Consider the following 19,587-nt stretch of genomic DNA (forward strand, 5'->3'; position numbering starts at 1 on the left):
GCCAGCATCACATCACAGCCCACAACAACTCTGACAGCCATTTCCTCTGTCCTCTGCCCTTTAAGAATCGCCAAGTCTACTAAATGGCATTTTTAAAAAGTTTTTTTTTTAATATTAAATTTTGAACTGGCGTAGCGCTAGATGGATGCAGCACTAAAATAGAAACAGATGGGGGGGAAATATAAAGAGTTCAGATGGCAGGGTATCCTGCGATCCAAAGCCCACTGTATATGGCAAACCCACAGATTCCACTAACACTGTTTGTTTATTTATTTATTTATTTATTTATTTATTTATTTATTTATTTATTTATTTATTTATTTATTTATTTATTTATTTATACCCCGCCTATCTAGTCATTTCGACCACTCTAGGCGGCTCTGATACAGGTAATCACACATGTCAAAGCAGGTTAAAAAAGTGCAACAATAATCTTAAAAAACAAACAAACACCAAGCAGGTATTTTTTTTTTTAAACTGCTTCCCAGCTGAAGAAATGTGCACTCAGCCAGTTGGGGATTTTTCATTTAATTACAATCATGCCAAACCCAAAGTAAATATGGGAGTATTTCGATGTGTCGTTGCTCCCTCAGTGAGGTATGATTGTAACGGACTGCTTGATCTTAATTAATTAATTAATTCACTAAAAATATTTTTAACCTGCTTTTCTCCTTTAAAAGGACCCTAGGCAGCTTACAACAATTAAAAGTTAGTTTTTAAGTCAGTAACAATGAGTATGCACTACTAAAAGGATCAAAGAAAGAGATTAAAAATCATAAGCACCACCAAAACACCATCAAAGCAGTAAGGGACAATAATCCAGAACCTCACTTGGAAGCCATTCGTTCGAGGAAGCTTGCTTGAAGGGAAAGGTCTTTGCTGGCTTGCGGAAGGAGAGCGACGATGGGGCCAGGCTGGCCTCTAGTGGGAGGGAGTTCCAGAGTCTGGAAGCAGCCACAGAGAAGGTCCTCCCCTGTGTCCCCACCAGATACACCTATGAGGGTGGTGAGACTGAGGGAAAGGCCTCCCCTAATGATCTTAACACCCGGGCAGGCTCCTAGAGAGAGATGCGGACTTTTAAATAGCTTGGACCCAAGCCATTTAGGGCTTTATAGGTGAAGACAATTTATTTATAATAAATAAATGATAAATAAGACCAGCACTTTGAATTGGGTCCAGAAATGGATCGGCAGCCAGTGGAGCTGTTGTAATTGCTCTCTCTCTCTCTCTCTCTCTTTGTGTGTGTGTGTGTGTGTGTGTGTGTGTGTGTGTGTGTGTGTGTGTGTGTGTGTGTGTGTGTGTGTGTGTGTGTGTGTGTGTGTGTGTGTGTGTGTGTGTGTGTGTGTGTGTGTGTGTGTGTGTGTGTGTGTGTGTGTGTGTGTGTGTGTGTGTGTGTGTGTTGTCACATGATCTCTGTAACCAGCCCCAGTCAGCAGTCTGGCTGCAGCATTTTAGACTCTTTGAAGTTTCCAAACACTTTCCAAAGGCAGCCCCATGTAGAGCATGTTACAGTAGTCTAGCTGAGATGTAACTAAGGCATCTGTCACTGTGGCCAGATCAGCCCTTTCAAGAAATGGGTGCAGCTGGCACGCTTATTTTAACTGTGCAGAGACACTCCTGGCCACCGCTGAAACCTGGGCGCCCAGGCTCAGAGATGAATCCAGGGGCACCCCCAGGCTGCACACCTGTGTTTTCAGAGGGGGTGTAACCCCATCCAGCACAGGCTGCAACCCTGTTCCTTGATCTGCTTTTTGACGGACCAGGAACATTTCTGTCTCATCTGAATTAAGTGTCAGTTTATTCGCCTTCATCTAGCCCATTACTGTCACCAGACACTGATCTAAAATCAAAACAGCTGATTTATCTGACAAGGAGAGATGGAGGTAGGAGGCATCCTCATACTGGCGGTAGCTTGTGCCACGGTTTTAAAAACTTACTCTTTCGGACTTCAGAAGATAGCAACAGAACTGCTGTAGCTTTGTTCAGCGTTAACCACCTAGTCTGGTGAGATACTTAAACTTCTTTGCTGTCATTCAGGTGAGAACACTAAACTACATAGCGGAAAATTCGGATACGTGCCCAGCTGATCTGCAATATTGGTAACAATATCATTGGTCAATGTTTTCAACACTGATGGTGGGCAGAATATCCCGTTGATCTTGATCTGGTGCTAAATCAGTGTGTGTTTCAGAGCATTTCATAATACTAACAGTAACATGGCTTTCCCAGACTTGATTATCCCACTGAAATGCAGAAAGCTTTTAGACAACTTTGATATATCTCTTTACCTAAAACGTTTATACAGCCAGTCCTCTCCCAAGCAGTTTATGGAGGAGGGAGATCCTTGTTTAAACGATGAAAACATTTGAAAGAACGATTTAAACTAACCACAATAGTAATTCCCTTTCCTGTGTGGGAACTCTGAAACAATCAGGTCTTTCAGTTCCACTTCTAAAAGAATTGGGAAAGGGGCTTTTTGCACGGGGCCCTTTGCACGTCCTGGGGCAGGGCGTTCCGGATGGAAGGGGCAGCCGCAGAGCAGACCCTTCTCGATGCCAGCCAACGGCATTGATTTTATCACTGGGATTATACAAGAAGCCAGCTGCACGTGTGGAAATATTGCTAGCTCCCACTACTCTGGTCAAATTCGTTGGCAGGTAATCGTTTAATGTTTTTTTGTCTTTTGCAGATTCTGTTTGATGGATTTTAGGAGTTTGGTTAATAATAAAAAAAATCAAGCAGATTCTGCAAGACTCAGTCCTGCCCTCCTGCATTCTATGTTGCCTCGTGGGAAATCTTCGTAGTTTTCAAGGGGATTTTCCTTCTCCTCCAGGACGACAGAGGAGATGTTGCAGACTGAGCTGGGGACCTTTTGCATGCAAACCATGCGCTGTATTAGTGAGCCACACCTACAACAAATATGCACCCGTGTACACATGGCTGCTCTGTTCTTGGCAGAGCACAATTCCACATTGTTATTCAGCTTCTCTTTCGAAATACTACTTCCTTTAAACTATGAATGATGACCATCCCTAACAATTTGCCATCCTGCAATTTTATTTCCCTTTGCTACTGCCTAATCTTGGGTGATAAGACTTTCGGGGACTGCCTCTCCCAAATTTCCTTACTGTGGCCATGCTGACCAGGGCTTCTACGTAGGAGCCCAAAACATCCACCTGACCAAAGGTTTTTTATCCCTAAGGAATGCTACCATGTTTAGGCTCTGAGCCAACAAACAATGGCTCATGATCCAAGGCACGGCAGAATCCAAGATGGCGGTGCTATCCGTCACTCCCCGCACACAGAAGCTCCATATATAGTAGCTGACCGGGAGAGGCAGTAAAGTCTTCCTTCAATACTGACAATAACACCATCAAGACTGACAAGGAGACAATCAGTTTTCATTGCACCCAAGCAGAGTGCTAACTCTTGAAGGCAGGGTTCACACAGCTTTGTTCTTTATTGTCATTTCCCACCATCCAGTAACTGTAATCTGAGGCAACTGCCTCGCTTTGCCTAATAGTAGAGCCAATGGTTGTTGTGGGTTTTTCGGGCTCCTTGGCCGTGTTCTGCAGGTTGTTCTTCCTAACGTTTCGCCAGTCTCTGTGGCCGGCATCTTCAGAGGACAGCACTCTGTGCTCTGGTGCAGTTGGCTTGGGAGTGCAGTATTTATGGCTGTGAGATAGGCTTTTGTCTTTTTCTGTAGATGGGTGATTAGTGTGTCTTATTGTGGGTGTATTGTTGTGCTAAGGAGAAGAGATTATCTGCCACTGTGGTTGATGGGTGTCATTAGCTGGTCTTTTGTGTGTAGTGATCTCCTGTCCTTGTGGCTGGGTAGAGTGTGTTGACCTTTTGCACGCTGTATTTTTGAGAGCTGGGAGCCAAGTTTTGTTGAGCTTCACATCTCTCTCTTTTTTGTTGAAGTGAGCCTATCCTGAAACAAAACTCTTGAGGCCATGTAACCATTCTCCTCCATCCTCTGGTGGTGGTGGTGGGCTCATGCACATGCATCTGAGTGGAATGGGTGGGGGGGGGAGATGGTGCTAGTCACCTCGCGTGCCCTCAGTTACACCTCTGGTGATTATACACTAGCTGAGCAGGCAATCTCTTACATCCCGATGCATGCTCTACTTACCACCCTTCCAGATTTTGGTAGGAGCAAACTCATGCACTGCCACCACATTGTGGAGAAGATTAAACAAACCAGCCTCCTTTTCCTATAGGAAGAAAAGAAGTGGGAAGACGATTCCCCCAACATTTCCACTCAGCGATACTGAAGTATACAGTGAGAGCTGGGTTTTTCTTCATGGGTGTGTGAAACCATGGGCTGAACACACTGTGAGCAAGGAATACAGGAGGCTGTATGGAGAGTTCCACCAAATCAGAATACAGTGGTGCCTCTCTAGACAATAATAATCTGTTCCACTGAAATCGCTGTTTAGCGAAATCATTGTTGAGCGAAAAGAATTTCCCCATTGGAATGCATTTAAACCTGTTTAATGCGTTCCAGGGGAAGAATCGTCGTTGTCTAGAAGATCGGCCATAGGAAAGCCGCTTTGCAAACCGCCGATCAGCTGTTTAAATAGCTGTCTTGCGAAGCTTAGGTCCCGAAAACACCCGTTTTGCGGTCGTGGAGAGAGCTGTCAAAATCGTTGTCTAGCGAAAATTGGTTTGTGAAGCAGGGACCAAACATTGTCCAGCGAAATTCCCCCATAGGAATCGCTGTTTTGCAAATCGCTATAGCGATCGCAAAAAGTCAATGTCTAGCAAAAAAAAAAACCTGTCATGTGGGGTAACTGTCTAGCGAGGCACCACTGAATAGGAGGTTTTTTGCTCCCCGACCGTTGGCATCTTCCATCTGGGTTCTTCTACCTCCCCATGTCTTTCTGCCTCTGGGTTTGTTTTTGGTGTGGTATTATTATTATTATTATTATTATTATTATTATTATTATTATTATTATTATTATTATAATTATTATTATTATTATTATTATTGTTATTGTTATTGTTGTTGTTGTTGTTGTTGTTGTTGTTGTTAATAATAATAATAATAATAATAATAATAATAATAATAATAATAATAATAATAATAATAATAATAATAATAATAATAATAATAATAATAATAATAATACCTCAGTTACAAGGTTGCTTACAATCTGGCCTTCCTTGTGCGGGCGACTCCCCTATTTGCCCCACGGCTGACCAATCGCTGCCCACGGATGGGATGCGAGGACTGAACTACACATTCCTCGGGATGGCGGGGCTGGAAGGCGCATCCTGGACTCATTTGTCCGCCACATGTGGACGCGGCGGCGGCGGCGGCGGGGGCGCGCCAGAGCCAGGGCTGCTGGCCCTCTCGGGACGGGGGAGCAATAAATCCCGGCGTGGGTCTAGGGAACAAAAGCCAGGGGCTTTTTCGACCAGGAAGGCCCGGCCTTCCCCGGGCAGAGCCGAGCGGCGTGGGTGGGCTCGTGAAAGGTTTTTTCGCTTCATTTCGAGCAGCTGCAAAAAGGGGGGCCGGAATGGGGGGGGGGGAGGGAGAACCGTGGGTTGGAGGAAGGAGGGTTTTTTTTTTGCCCTAGGTGTCTGGGACACCCTTGGTGTGAACACCCCAGGGGGAAATGCGCTGCCCTTGCGCCCAGGGCGCCTCTGATGCAGTTGTGGGTCCAAGAGAGGAAATGACAACTTGCGTCTTTCTGGGAACGGCGCCGCTCTCCGCGAAATCCTGCCCCTTCTCTCCATCTCTCTCTCTCCCCCCCCCCCCCACAGAGCTGGCATTTCCCCTCCTTACCTATCGACCCCGGCCTTCGCTGGAGGCAAAACTCCCCCCCCCCTCCGCGCTTGGCCCCTCCTTTTTCAATTTCCTAGAACCTCCAAGAACCCAACAGCCTGTGAAGGCGAAAAGAGTGTGTGTGTGTGTGTGTGTGTGTGTGTGTGTGTGTGTGTGTGAGTTTCCTGTCCCTTCACCTCTTCGGTGCCTTTCCAGAAAGCTGGAAGTGCAACAGTGCCTGACAAGCTGTCTCATCAACGCCCCCCCCTCCTTCCTCTCCCCCCCCACCCGCTACATCTCCGGCCTTTGCATCCACTTTCCCGGGAAAGCGTTTCTTTTTCCTTTCCAGATTCTCCCTCCTCTCCCCCCCCCCCGACCTCCCACCCCGGAATCCTCAACTGCTGCAAAGCTGAAACACCCCCCCAGCCACGACCCCCCCCCCCAATTTTTCCTTCTTTCCCCTTTTCCTGCCTTCGTGGCCCCCCCTCCTGCCTCCTTTTACCTTCTCGTCCAGCCGGGGGGGGGGCGGCAGGCGGCTCTCCCTCCGTGGCTAAAGCGGGAGGGGGCGAGCGGGGGGGGGGGGTAAAAAGAGAGACACCCGAGACTCCTTTTCCGAGCCGTGCCGCAACGGGGAGAGCGAGCGCCGGGCAGGGCTTTCTCCCCCCCCCCCCCCCGCCACTCGCTCGCGTGCACGCGCATCTCTCTCTCTCTCCCCCCCCCCTCCAAAGTCTGTGATTAAATATCTCGAAATCTGCTTCTCATTTCCTCGGGGAGTTGACGTTTTTCTTCCCCACCCCCGCCCCCCCCCCACGCCCCGTTCTTTTCAAGCCTGGGATTTATTGAGACCCTATTTAAGGGCCGCCCGCCCGCCCGCCGGGGCTCCGTTCCTCCGCGGTCGCCCGCAGCCCCGCTCGCTCCTTCGCTCGCTCGCTCGCTCTCCTCCGCTGGCCCCGCGGCGGCGGCGGCGGCGGTGGCGGCGGCTCCTCGCGCGCCCTCCGCCCGGCCTTGGGCACGAGGGCCAGGAGGCGCGGGGAGGGATCTTCTTTCCCCCCCCCCAAACACACCCACACCCACACCCACACCTCCCCCGCCGGGGTGGGGGGCAGCGAGCAGGCGGCTCCGATTCGCCCTCCCGGCCGGCGGGAGGCTCCGGCAGGCGGCTCTTGGCCCCCGGTGGAGAGACGGGGGGGGCCGGCGGCGGCGGCGGCGGCGGGGGTTGGGGCTCGCTGACTCGCCGCCTCTCGGCCGCTCTCTTTGCAAGCCGCCTCGCCGGCCACCTCCACCACCTTCCACCTCCGGAGTTGCAAACTTCTTCTGCTCTTCTTCTTCGACGACGACTGGGATTGATTTCCCCCTCGCCGGGCATCGGGGCGTCGCGGGGAAGCGGACCCTCCTACCTGCCCTTTTTTATGCCATCGAGGTAAGTTGCCCCCCCCCTTTTTTTTAAACTATTCCTTTCGCTCCCAAACGGGTCCCTTGACGGCGTCTCTCCCCCGCCGGCCCCGCGCGCGCTCCGATCCCCTCCCCGCCCCGTTTGGACCGGGTTTGAGAGCCGGTCGGTCGGGAAGCGGAAAAAAGTTCCTTCCCCTCTCCCGCCTCCTCTCGCTCGCTCGCTCGCGGACCCGCCGGCGGGCGGAAAGAAAGCGACGGAGCTGCGTTTGCCCGACACTTTCCCTGCTTGCCCGCCCGCAATCGTGGTTCTTGGGCGTTTGGACGTTTTCCTCTCCTGTACCTTTTCCCCCCTCCTCACCTCCTTTTATTATTATTATTATTATTATTATTATTATTATTATTATTATTATTATTATTATTATTATTATTATTATTATTATTATTATTATTGCCTCCCATATATTTTCCCCCCTCGCCTCCCCTTTCCTTTTTTTTCTCTCCTTTTTAAGGCTCTCCGCGCCTTGTCGGGGAGTCCCCATAAAAAGGACGGAACTGGGAGCAGCCTTCCCCCCACCCCACCCCACCCCAGGCGACGCGCCCGGAGCCTTCGCCCCCCCCCCGCCGGCCGCGGCCCCCTCCGGTCCCGGCCGGTCCCCTGGGAAGGCGGCCGGGGCTGCAGCCTCCGGGCAGCCCAGCCTCTGGGACCGATTCCGGCCGGGTGGGAAAGGGTCATCCCAAGTGGGTGGGCGCGGGAGGAAGAAGGGGGTCTCTGGGGTGGGGTTAGGGCTAGGGAGTCCTGCCCCGGGGCCGCATCCCGAAGGGGGCTGCGCAGATGGTGAGGGACGGAGGCGCGGACAGGTGGGGCGCAGCCCGTCTCGCTCGCGGTCGCGCCCTCGCCCTGCCCTGCCCGGCCGCCGGAACGCCCGAGGTCTCCGGAGAAGCGTCCGCCGCCGGCAGGGAAGGGCGCCCGATGCCAGCGCGCCCGCCTGCCCGCCTCGCCCTGCCCTGCCCTGCCCCGGCGAGGAGCACAGGTGGAGGTTTCCCCCACCGGCTCTTTCCCCGAGGGGCCCAGCCGTCGTTGCCCTGCATCCCAGCCGCCGCCGCCGCCGCCACCCCAGCCCCCCCCCCCCCGCAGACGGTTTTGCTCCCGAGCATCTTTCCCGGAGGTTTTTGGTCTCCGGGGGTCCTTCACCGGAGCCGTCTCTCCGTTTTCACCGCCTTGTAACCGGCGGGCTGCGTCGCTGTTCGGCAGTAGCCAAGTTAAAACACTCCTCAAAGCATCCTTCTCTCGCCTCTGGGTGTCTTTTGGATGGGCGGGACTACAACACCCCTCATCCCCAGCCGGCAAGGGCGTGGGGACTGCTTGCAAGAGGTGGTGGAGTCCTATTCCTACCCATCTGGGGGGAGTGCCAGAATGTTAAGGGGATGGTCTCTGGGCAGGTGCGTGTCCCGGGTCTCATACACACAGACCCTAAATAACAAGGTTAATTAAAACACATTTGGCCAGCGACTGCTGGATTTAGTATTCTTCTGTTGGATTTAGAATTCTTTTCCTGTTGCTTAACCTTATTTCTTCCCTCTAACCATATTTTATGGCAAGATGGAGCATTGATTTAATAAGATTTATTCTATCCAGTCCACGCTGTCATTAGCAAATATTGTCTAGTTTTCGGAAGCTAAGATGGGCGAGGCTAGTTGTTGGGTGGGAGACCACCAGAGACCTCCAGGAAAGGCTGAGAAAGATTCTCACTGGTCCCTGGAGACCTGCTGAGTTTCAGAGGCAGCAATATTGAGCTCGACCAAGAAGGGCTCCATGCTTCAGACCACTTCCTATTTTCATTTCATAGAGACACGCTGTGTTTTGGGAAAGTTGGCAGGTGACGTGTGTGTTATGTGTGGACATAGAATATCAGAGTGTAGGAACTTAGTCTTGAGGAGGAAAGGAAAGAGAAAAGGAAAAGAGGAGGGAAAGTGTCCCTGTGCGGAGCTGTTATGCAGATGGCCATGATTCTTAAATTCAAAAACAGAATCACAAAAGTTAGAAAGGGTCTCGAGAGATCATCTAGTCCAACCTGCTGCAGATGCAGGAATGCTGCTGCTCCTGCAGTATCCTTCACATGTGGCCATCTAGATGGTGTGTCAAAATCTGCAGTGACGCAGGGGCCACCACCATGTGAGGCTCTACTGATAAACCGAATTTGCCCCCCTCTGCCAAATTCTGCTGTTATCCCCCCTCAGCACCAGAGAATAAATTTGTTCCACCTTCTTTGTGACAGTACTTCACACAGGTGAAGATGATTATGGTTGGTTGGATGGATGATTGGTTGATTGGCTGGCTGGCTGGCTGGCTGGTTGGTTGGTTGGTTGGTTGGTTGGTTGGTTGGTTGGCTGGCTGGCTGGCTGGCTGACTGGTTGGTTGGTTGGTTGGTTGGTTGGTTGGTTGGTTGGTTGGTTGGTTGGTTGGTTGGTTGGTTGGCTGGTTGGCTGGTTGGCTGGTTGGCAGGTTGGCTGGCTGGCTGGCTGGCTGGCTGGCTGGCTGGCTGGCTGGCTGGCTGGCTGGCTGGCTGGTTGGTTGGTTGGTTGGTTGGTTGGTTGGTTGGTTGGTTGGTTGGTTGGTTGGTTGGTTGGTTGGTAGATATACCGCCTAATTAGTGCGAACACTATTCTGGGCAGTTTGCAAGTTCAGACTTGGAAGCTTCTTGAGGCAGCAACGTATGCTTACAATAGCTTGCACATTGAGGGTGCCCATGGATCATTTTTCCACAAACAAAGGGGCATGTCCTGCCTTGAGCAGGGGGTTGGACTCAACAGCCTTAGAGGCCCCTTCCAACTCTGTTATTCTATGATTCTAAGTCTTCACACATCACCTTGTTTAAAGTAATGAATAGTATTTGTGCTTGTGTGTTACATTAAATGTAATGGTCACCTTATAGCTTGCCTTTCTTCTGAGCTGGGACACAACGTCATCAACAGCAGTAATTACAGTGGCATGAGTTACAGTCAACCTCAGAAAGCATTTCCTGGCTTAATGGGACCTGAGCCCGTGTTTCTCGTGTCCCATTCCTGCACTCCCATCATTACACCACAATGACTCCAAATGTTAGATGAATTGTGACATGTAGCACTCCTTTACCACTGGGTCAGGTTCGGTGGGTCTGATAGGAGCTGGAGTCCAGCTACCTCTGAAGAGACCCGGGCTCCCTGTTCCCTGCTTAAAGTGAGGAACATTAGAAAGATGTTTTCAGAAAAGGCTCATGAGTTGTGCAAGGAAATGCGATTATCTTTGAGTTCTTAACTGATTACCATATTTGGAAGTCATTGAGGGGAGAGACCATCTTTCAAGTGGGACCAGTGGGCACAACATGTAAAAAGACTTGTGTGTATCAGCAGCAGTTTAGTAAATACAGTGGTGCCTCGCTAGACAGTTACCCCGCATGACAGTTTTTTTCACTAGACATTGGCTTTTTGCGATCGCTATAGCGATTAGCAAAACAGTGATTCCTGTGGGGGAATTTCGCTGGACAATGTTTGGTCCCTGCTTCGCAAACCAATTTTCGCTAGATGATGATTTTGACAGCTCCTTCCGCGCTCGCAAAAGGGGTGTTTTCGGGACCTAAGCTTTGCAAGACAGTGATTTAAACAGCTGATCGGCGGTTCGTAAAGTGGCTTTCCTATGGCCGATCTTCGTTAGACAACGATGATTCTTCCCCATTGGAACGCATTAAACAGGTTTCAATGCATTCCAATGGGGAAATGCTTTTCGCTAGACAATGATTTCGCTAAACAGCGATTTCAGTGGAATGGATTATCATCGTCTAGTGAGGCACCACTGTACCTGTTGAAGAACGTGTGGATTCTGATTACATAGAATGCCTTGTAGGGGCTTCTAAGCAAATAGTGATGCTGCTTGATGGAGGGATGGCCCGGAGGTCCTTATTTGATTTCCTCTGATTTCGTAATGAGAGGTCCCCTTTTGCACTTGGCAGGTCCGCATGATTTTAAGCACCACTACTCTTGGGACTGCATCCTTTTAAAAATGTTGAGCGCTGCCCAACTCTGGGGCAGCTTGCATTCACCCATAGCTATGAACCTAGTACAAAATGTTCCAAGGGTTTAAGACAGTGGGAGCCCTATAGGACTCATCCTGGTCTTTGGGTCAATCTGATGGGGGGAAAAAGAAGAAAAAGAAGAAAAGAGAGAGGGAGCATGCATTACAAGAAAGTCTTTATTTTCACCAGTGCTGATTTGGATGGCATTTTGCAGAGGATTAAGAATATGAATGGCTCTGATTACTGTTTGATCTGTTGAAGTCTTAACTTCAAAGGTGCCCTTCCCTGTCATCTAGGAAAGATGGGACTAAATCCAGTCTTAGCCCCAGCTAGAGTAGATCAATTGAAGTCAGTGAGATTTGGAGTTGATTAACAACTCCCCTTCATCCCAGTAGGTTCTCTGCTAGCTGGGGGATGTTTTGTTTTATTTTTCCATATGCCTGTGTACCCCTCCCTTGGCTGTGCTTTGTTGCATCTGTCAGATCTAGTACCCAAATACTGCAGTCATTAGGATGTTAGAAGTGGAACGTACAAGAAAAGGGTCTAGCTATGGAATGGGCAAGGTAGAACGGTCACTTTCTACCCTGCAGGAAAAAGAAGCTCATATAAAATATGCATACACTGTTTTATATGCCACTTTCATATGTGAATGAAGAATTTTAATCTGAATAGAAATACCATTCGTGTCACCCAAGCAGGGAAGGCTGCAGCCGGCTTATCTGTGTGCTTGCTCGGTCTGTCGTCCAGGTGCTGATTTATCCGAGGATGACTTCAAAGCTCCTGGGCTGTTGCTGGATGCAATTTGTCCTTTTGGATCTGTACGTTGAGCGATGGCTGTTGATGTTTCTGAGAAACGCATATATTCTAAATATGTGAAAAACATGGATTCAGTGGGCTTAGTTATTGGGAATGCATTCAAGCCAGACCTTGGAAGAGGTACATTAGGGGGGAAGCAGCATGGCCATGGGCATGCTTGTACATGTAGTCCAAAACTTAAAATTTTCCATCTCTGGAAAGAGAGGAATATTTTGCACCTGGACACAGTACTGTACTGATTCCTTGCAATACTGGTCGGGAGATTCTGAGAATTCCTGATCCAAAATAAGTTCTACAGGTTCTGCTTTCAAACCAGGTGAATATTCTAAGATGTGAAAAAAAAGAAGTAGAAAAAGGTGGGTTCCATCGCATTAAACAACAGAAACAATGGTGGGGGGAAAATGGACTCAGAGGAGGGGAAAGGAGGAGTTTCATGGATGCAGATGCCACCGAGGTTGACATCCCTATCTGGGAACCGTTGTGTCTACAAGACAGAGGCAGGAATTACTGGAAGAGGAAATATACTAGAAATCACACCAGGGAACAATGCCGGTCTGAAACAATGGCCACGATCAGTATAGATGAGGAGCCAAAAACCCGAGGTGCTCTGGAAATTGACACCTATTCCCATCATCCCCCACCCCTCATGGTTGTTGTGGGGGCTGATGGGATTACTAGTTCCTAAACATCTGGAGGGCCACAGGTTCCCCTGCTTAGGGGGCAGCCACTCGTGCGATGCAGTCTGAGGGTCTCTCCTGAACCATGCAATATGTCTCCCTGTGCATTTTGCACTTTGCTGGTTCCTGTAACCGTGGCACAGACAGTGTGGTTTCTCGTGGGGAGGGGGTTCCCAATGGGGGGGGACATGTGGCCCAAACACTCCCCCTCCCTCCATCTTTTGAAGCCACCAGTGAGGGTGGGGATCTAGAAGCAGAATAATTTCCAACCCTTACCCAGAAGGATTAAAAATGAAGAACCAGAGGCAGGAAAAGTTATTTTTCTTGGAGTACAGCTCTCACACCTGGCACCTTAAGAATTCTGGGGGTTGTGGTCCAAAGCCCCATCTCTGATGTGAACTGTATTCTAGATACTATTGTATTTTGCTGGTCCATACAAGCATAACAACTCAATGCAGATGAACTCCCCAGCGGTATTAGATGGTTTCCTTTCAGTAACTCACTGCTATGATTTGCAAACAAGCTTTCGGTGAGTGTGTATGTGTGTGGGTTTTTTTTAAAAATATTCAAAACTTCCATTCCATCCATCTAAATAAAAGTGTCTTGCTGCAATTTGCACAACAACAAGCCGGAAGTTTTGAAAGGTAGATGGTTTTCTTCAGGGCTGGGATAGGTGGAAAAGCGGTAGGGTGGCATTAGATATCAAAACACACACACCCGGCCATGTACAGTCACACTGTGTGGGTTCAGATCCCTTGTAATCAAGCTTCTTTGCATACCGAGAGCTATTCTTCAGAACACGTCAGGCAGCCAAACAATGCAGCAGGAATGTGTGAAAGGGTTTAAGGATGGCTAGGCTGGGATTAAGGTCTTGTAGAGAAACGCACGTTGGATGCTCTTAAATGTTAATAAAAAGCTTATACGGCTGGGAAGGCCGGCCCCTTCCACACTGCTGTTTTGTTGATGTGCTTCATTTCCAGGCGGTCCTGGTGGGATCCTGGTGGCCTGCCATGTAACTGGTGAAACTCAGAACACCAGCCACCGGTTTAAGTTGATTCCGATCTTGTTTGAAATGCCATGCCTTGCTTCCATTCAAACCTGTAGCCTTTCATTGTTTAGGTGGGTGGAGGCCATCAAAGGGAAGCGCCCGAGCCAGCCTGACTGTTAGGCAGAGTGAGGCAACTGCCTTAGGCAGCAAAATAAAGGTGGCATGCTAGAGCAGCAAATTCTTAGTTCTTTATTGGCTGATGCAATTTTACTTTAAGGGAGGGTGGAAAGGGTTTGAGGATTGCCTCATGAGCCAGAAGAGAATGTGTGTGTGTGTGTGTGTGTGTGTGTATGTGGAATTGTTCTAATTGCCTTTGGTTTTCCTTTTTTTGTTTTGGCCTGTTTCAATATGCTTCTGTGGGATTCTGAGAGTTGTAGTCCAAAAATAATGTTTCTTGTCCTCCTGCTGACTGGAGGAGGGAGGCTGCGGAAGGGCTTTCTAGAGCAGGGATGAGGAGTCACGTCGCAGGACTCCCTGTCAAGTGAGACTGAAGTCACACCGGTCACTCGGCTCAGACTCGACTTGGTCCCCCCCCCCCCAGTGACTACACTTGTGACTTGGAACCCACTCACCCTCCCCTTTTTTTCTGTAGAAAAAAATTCCTCTTTTTAATAGGGACTCAGACTTGGGGCTTCAGACTAAGGACTTGCTACCAAAGACTTGGACTTGGACTTCAGAGTCAGACTCAAAGACTTGCCAACATCCCTGTTCTGTAGCATGGTCACTTGTTCACCCCACCCAAAAGAAGGAAGGAAGGAAGGAAGGAAGGAAGGAAGGAAGGAAGGAAGGAAGGAAGGAAGGAAGGAAGGAAGGAAGGGAGGGAGGGAGGGAGGGAGGCAGGCAGGCAGGCAGGCAGGCAGGCAGGCAGGCAGGCAGGCAGGCAGGCAGGCAGGCAGGCAGGCAGGAAGGCAGGCAGGCAGGCAGGCAGGCAGGCAGGCAGGCAGGCAGGCAGGCAGGCAGGAAGGAAGGAAGGAAGGAAGGAAGGAAGGAAGGAAGGAAGGCAGGCAGGCAGGCAGGCAGGCAGGCAGGAAGACAGACAGACAGACAGGAAGGAAGGAAGACAGACAGACAGGAAGGAAGACAGGCAGGCAGGCAGAAAGGAAGGAAGACAGACAGACAGACAGACAGACAGACAGGAAGACAGACAGACAGACAGACAGACAGACAGACAGACAGACAGGAAGGAAGGAAGGAAGGAAGGAAGGAAGGAAGGAAGGAAGGAAGGAAGGAAGGAAGGAAGGAAGGAAGGAAGGAAGGAAGGAAGGAAGGAAGGAAGGAAGGAAGGAAGGAAGAGAATACTCATTGCCCTATTTGATGCAGTACAACTTTAATAGAGCTTTTGAGGTCTGTGAGATGTGGAAAGATTGGTAGAAGGAGGGGGCACCATGAGTTTAAATTGCCAAGCAGCAATTTAAACCCAGGTGTCCTGAGTCCTCCTCCAACACTCTATCCCATACACTACACTGGTTCTTCCTGTCTATGGGCTAAATCCAGGTTTTAGTCCCAAATAGAATGAACCCCTTGAATTGATGGACTCACACAAACGTGTTCAGTTAACGTCCCATTCTTTGGTGTTTGCCCCACCTGTTGATGGGTGGCGAGAAGTTTTTCTCTGATTTTCCTTCTGATGCCCCCTTTGCCTTTTAACTGAGCCTTAAGTTGTCCAGCTCTCCCTGCAGAGAATGGTCCCGTGTAAAACCGGACACCTGGCCACCTTAAGGCCCTGTCCTTCTTTCTGGACGTAGGGCAAGGACTTGGAAATGGGCTATTCTGCATCCTCTGTTGCATATTGTGGCTCTGGCTTCCTGTGGGACCTGGCTGATGACTTCTTTAAGCTCATCTCAGTGTCAAGTTACAGCGGGCTCTCTCTCTCTCTCTTTAAGCAGTGCATTCTATGAAAATTCATTTGGAGTCAATTCACTTGTGGTTTTACTTTGGCTGCTGTTCATGATTATGCTGCTCAGGATCTGTTTGTTGGTTTTTAATTGTTTCATTTTATTTATGTTATTGATCAGGAGCCACCCTAATGGTCTCATGTGGGGTGGAAGATGTGGGAGATAAAAAAATTTTTCGGGGGGGGGGGGAATATAATATATAAATTCAGTTCATGCATCTATTCTCGCTGCCGGCCCCACCCTCCCTCTGGGTAATGTCAACGGAGTCGCTACACAGACCGAATGTATTACTAACACAACTACTTGTAGAGATGCTGACAATTTCTGCTTGACTGACTGTGGAAAACTGCCTTGGGAGGATAATCTGACCAAAAAAGTAGTTTAAAAATCCATTAAATAATTACTATATCGTAATTTGTTGCTGCTACAGCAGGGAAGGGTGTAACTAGGTGGTCTCTGTGTGTGTGTGTGTATGTATGGGTTCATATAGCTGCCTAGAGTGGCCTTTTAGGCCAGATGGGCGGGGCATATATCAAATAAATAATGTTAACGTTAGTCTTTAAAATGCCACCCTATTTTTGTCTCTTTTATACTCTTTATTTTGTTTTCACCTGTAATGCTTGCACAGACTAACACGGCTGCCTCTTCTATAACTACTTTTATATACTACAGTATGTTTGGTTTTCTGGCAAGTTTTTACACAGAAGATCACGGAGTCTCTGGGCTTTCAAACGGCCTGAGGACCGACTTTTGCTGAGTGAATGGAGGGGAGGAGAACTTTTTATCCAGTGCATATTATGTCTTGCTTCATGGGAGACAGCCCTGCCATTCTGTCCTTCTCAACCTTTGACCTTCCAGGTCTTCAGGCTTAAAAGCTTCACAAGAATGGCCAAAATGGGACTGAAATAAAACACACAAACACACACACCAAAAACCAAATTGAATCACTAAAAATTCAGAATGTCTGATCTCTTGGAAGTTTGGCTTAAACTGGATTTTAGAGAAAGCAAGGAGGGAGGGCCCAGGAGCCTTTGTGCTGCCTTTTCACAATTATCAGCACCTGGACAGCAGATGCAGGAGGCACACAGGTCCCCTAGTCACTGTCATCACCCACAATAGCAAGATGTATTGTGTTTCTACAGAACTATAATGCTTATTTCTAACTGGAGGCCCATGCCTATCAAGGAGCATCTGTCGTTGTTAAGGCAGATGTTGATCCTCGTCCCCCGCACTCCTTTTCTGCGATACATGTGTGGTTGCTGTGCACTTTGTCAATGGGTATCCGGGAAAACATGGGTATCCTATTGGCAAAAGGAACACATACAGTAACACTACAGAATGCTCGCTGGGCATTTTTAAAAACCAACTTAAGACCTAGTTATTCAGACAGTCCTTTCCTCCGGGCACTATTTAATTTTCTTTTTATTCTCTCCATCTGGAATTATTATCTATGTGCTGTTAACTGCTATTTTATTTCTATTGTTTTACTTTGTGTTCTGTGAGCCGCTCAGAGTAGACTACAGTGGTGCCCCGCTTAACGATTACCCTGTATAACAATGAATCTGCTTCACGATGATGTTTTTGCAATCGCAAAACGATGTTTGAATGGGGTTTTTTCACTTAGCGATGATTGGTTCCCTGCATTACGACAATTTTCCAACAGCTGGTCGTTGGGTTTCAAAATGGCCCCCGCTGTGCAAAATGGCCCCCCGCTGTTTTTAGGACTGATTTTTCGCTCTACAGGCACCGGAAAATGGCCGCCCTATGGAGGATTTTCGCTGGACGATTAGGTATTTCGCCCATTGGAACACGTTAACCGGTTTTTAATGCGTTTCAAAGAGGTTTTTTTAATTTTGTTTGATGACGATTTCGCTGTACAGCGATTTTGCTGGAACCAATTAACGTCATCAAGTGAGGCACCACTGTATGTCTAGATGGGCGGCATACAAGTTCAAGAAATAAATAATAATAAATAATACAAGAGAATTGTTGTTCTGTTTAATAATATTTTGACTCCTCTGTGGACCAGACTTGATTGTTTTTTAATTCTCCGATGGGCAAACGGCAGCCCCCTCCTACTCCACTTCTGACCAACCTTCTCACTCAGCACACGGGCAAAACTGGACTGCGATCTGAGTGATCTGAGTCAGCGAATAAAGTGAGGAAGGAATCACTGCCATAGCAGGATAGCCTGAGGGGCGATGAGCTTCCATTGCACGAGACAGATAAATCATATGCAAGCACACCATATAAGGAGGTGTTTTCTGGCCTGGGGATTCTGGTGAGCAAAACCTTAGTCAATTGACCCCAGATTTATAACAGCAATTCTGGTTTGCCTACGATGGGCCACTCTGTGCGTACCTACTTCGTGCAGCTACAAAACCCAGCCAAGGATTGCGAGTTGTGTGAATGACTTGAGGAAGGGACTTCTCCATGTGGAAGATCCTAGCTGAGAACTTTGGTTGAATTGTGGTTTCAGTCAAGAAAAACAGTTGTTCTGAGACGAGAAAGCAAAGAATGGAAAGGGCCTGGCCTTGACAGTCCCTTCTGATGCATCTCTTCTTAATGCTTTTGTGTTCATTCTAGTTTCTTTCCATTGTGTTTCCTAACTTAAGAAATCTGGCCTCTTTCAGAACATGCTAATTTCTCCCCTTACATTGCATGAAGGGCAGAGGATGAGAAGGCTTTTGTCTGATGTTAATTTAAGTCAGGTTCTGAGACAATAGGGTTAAGCTCTGATTGATGCCACATCTGTACAAGAGACTGGGCCCTTTTTTAGCTGCAATGGTAGAGCAAAAATTGGCTGACGGTCACTTGCTGCTGAAGGAACCTCTTAGGTTCTGCTGGGCAGAAGCCTATTCTGTTGTTATTAAAACAGGTACATGTAGAGAGCTGCGCTGAAGCCTTGCACCTTCGGTTTCCACTGCAGTTGCCCTCCTATACAGAACATGGAAGGCAATGAGTGTGAAGACAGTTTCAGGTCTCCATGGGGATTCTCTGCATGAGTCTGAAGTTGGGTGACTCTTGGGATGCGCCCAGCATCACTGGTCAGTCACATCACAGGCAATGTGGCTAGAACATCAACCTGGAATCGGGGCAACCTGTTTTTAGATCTTCACTCAGCCATGAAATGGTGGTCCAGAGCTTGAAAGCAATGGGTTACAAGTAATGAATGATATTAGAAGCAATCTTTTACTGTGGAGAGTAAGGAGGACATAATACTGTTCCTTTTCCAGCTCTAGAAAGCCATTTTTCCCCACCCTGCTTTGCCCAGAACTTCCCAAACAGTCCACAAAAGGACTCCTCCGTGCTCTGTGCCTTCCTTACCATTCTGGCCTGGATTCTATTATGGATCGTCTCTCTGATCTCCAAGCCTCCTTTGGTTGCTAAGCTAGCCATTAAGTGCTCCCTTCCCCTTGCTGAGGCCGCCTGTCCATGTGTTGTAATGCCTCTTTGATGGACTGCAGTTGTAAAGTCAAAATTGGCCCGAAAGCAAAGAGTCTCAGAGGCTGGCTACATAGGAGGTTTCCCCCGCTCTATAGCCACCCGCTAGAACAGTTGGGATTGATCTATCTAAGGCATAAACGACATGACGTTCCTGTTAGAGCATTCCATCCCATCCTTAATGGGGACAATCCCATCTCCAGTTGGATCCCACTGTTTATTCGGAACAATTAGAACCGGTCCAAAGAAATACGGTTTTCTTGCTGGGCAATCAACTAGATTACACCAGTGTGGGGATTGGGCAGTTGTCCTTCGTACACATCAGCTGTGCTATGTAGAGGTGGGTGTGGCCTGGCTGAGACTGTTGCTGGCACCCTCCGTTCTATTGTGAAGTGGGAAAAGGCAGCTTTGTTTTAATTTAATTTTTATTTAAAAAAATACTTTTCCATGATTGCACTGCATCACTTAAGTGCTGGAAGTCCGATCCCAAAGG

The 19,587-nt window shown here is 48.5% G+C and overlaps 1 protein-coding gene across 2 annotated transcripts in view; it reads left to right on the forward strand.

Moving 5' to 3' along the window:
- NTN3 (netrin 3) overlaps positions 1-19,587 on the forward strand; it is a 235,454-nt gene that overhangs the window by 105,343 nt on the left and 110,524 nt on the right. Inside the window, exon 1 of one of the 2 annotated variants that reach the window (XM_072982925.2) lies at positions 7,115-7,193. The exons of the other annotated variant lie outside the window; for it this stretch is intronic. Coding sequence (XP_072839026.2) covers positions 7,183-7,193 — 11 coding nt within the window. The 5' untranslated portion in view covers positions 7,115-7,182. Of the gene's footprint in view, positions 1-7,114; positions 7,194-19,587 lie in introns of those variants that run through there. 2 annotated transcript variants of the gene reach the window in all.

The sequence above is a fragment of the Pogona vitticeps genome, chromosome 13, assembly GCF_051106095.1.
Source record: "Pogona vitticeps strain Pit_001003342236 chromosome 13, PviZW2.1, whole genome shotgun sequence".
Lineage (NCBI taxonomy): Eukaryota > Metazoa > Chordata > Lepidosauria > Squamata > Agamidae > Pogona > Pogona vitticeps.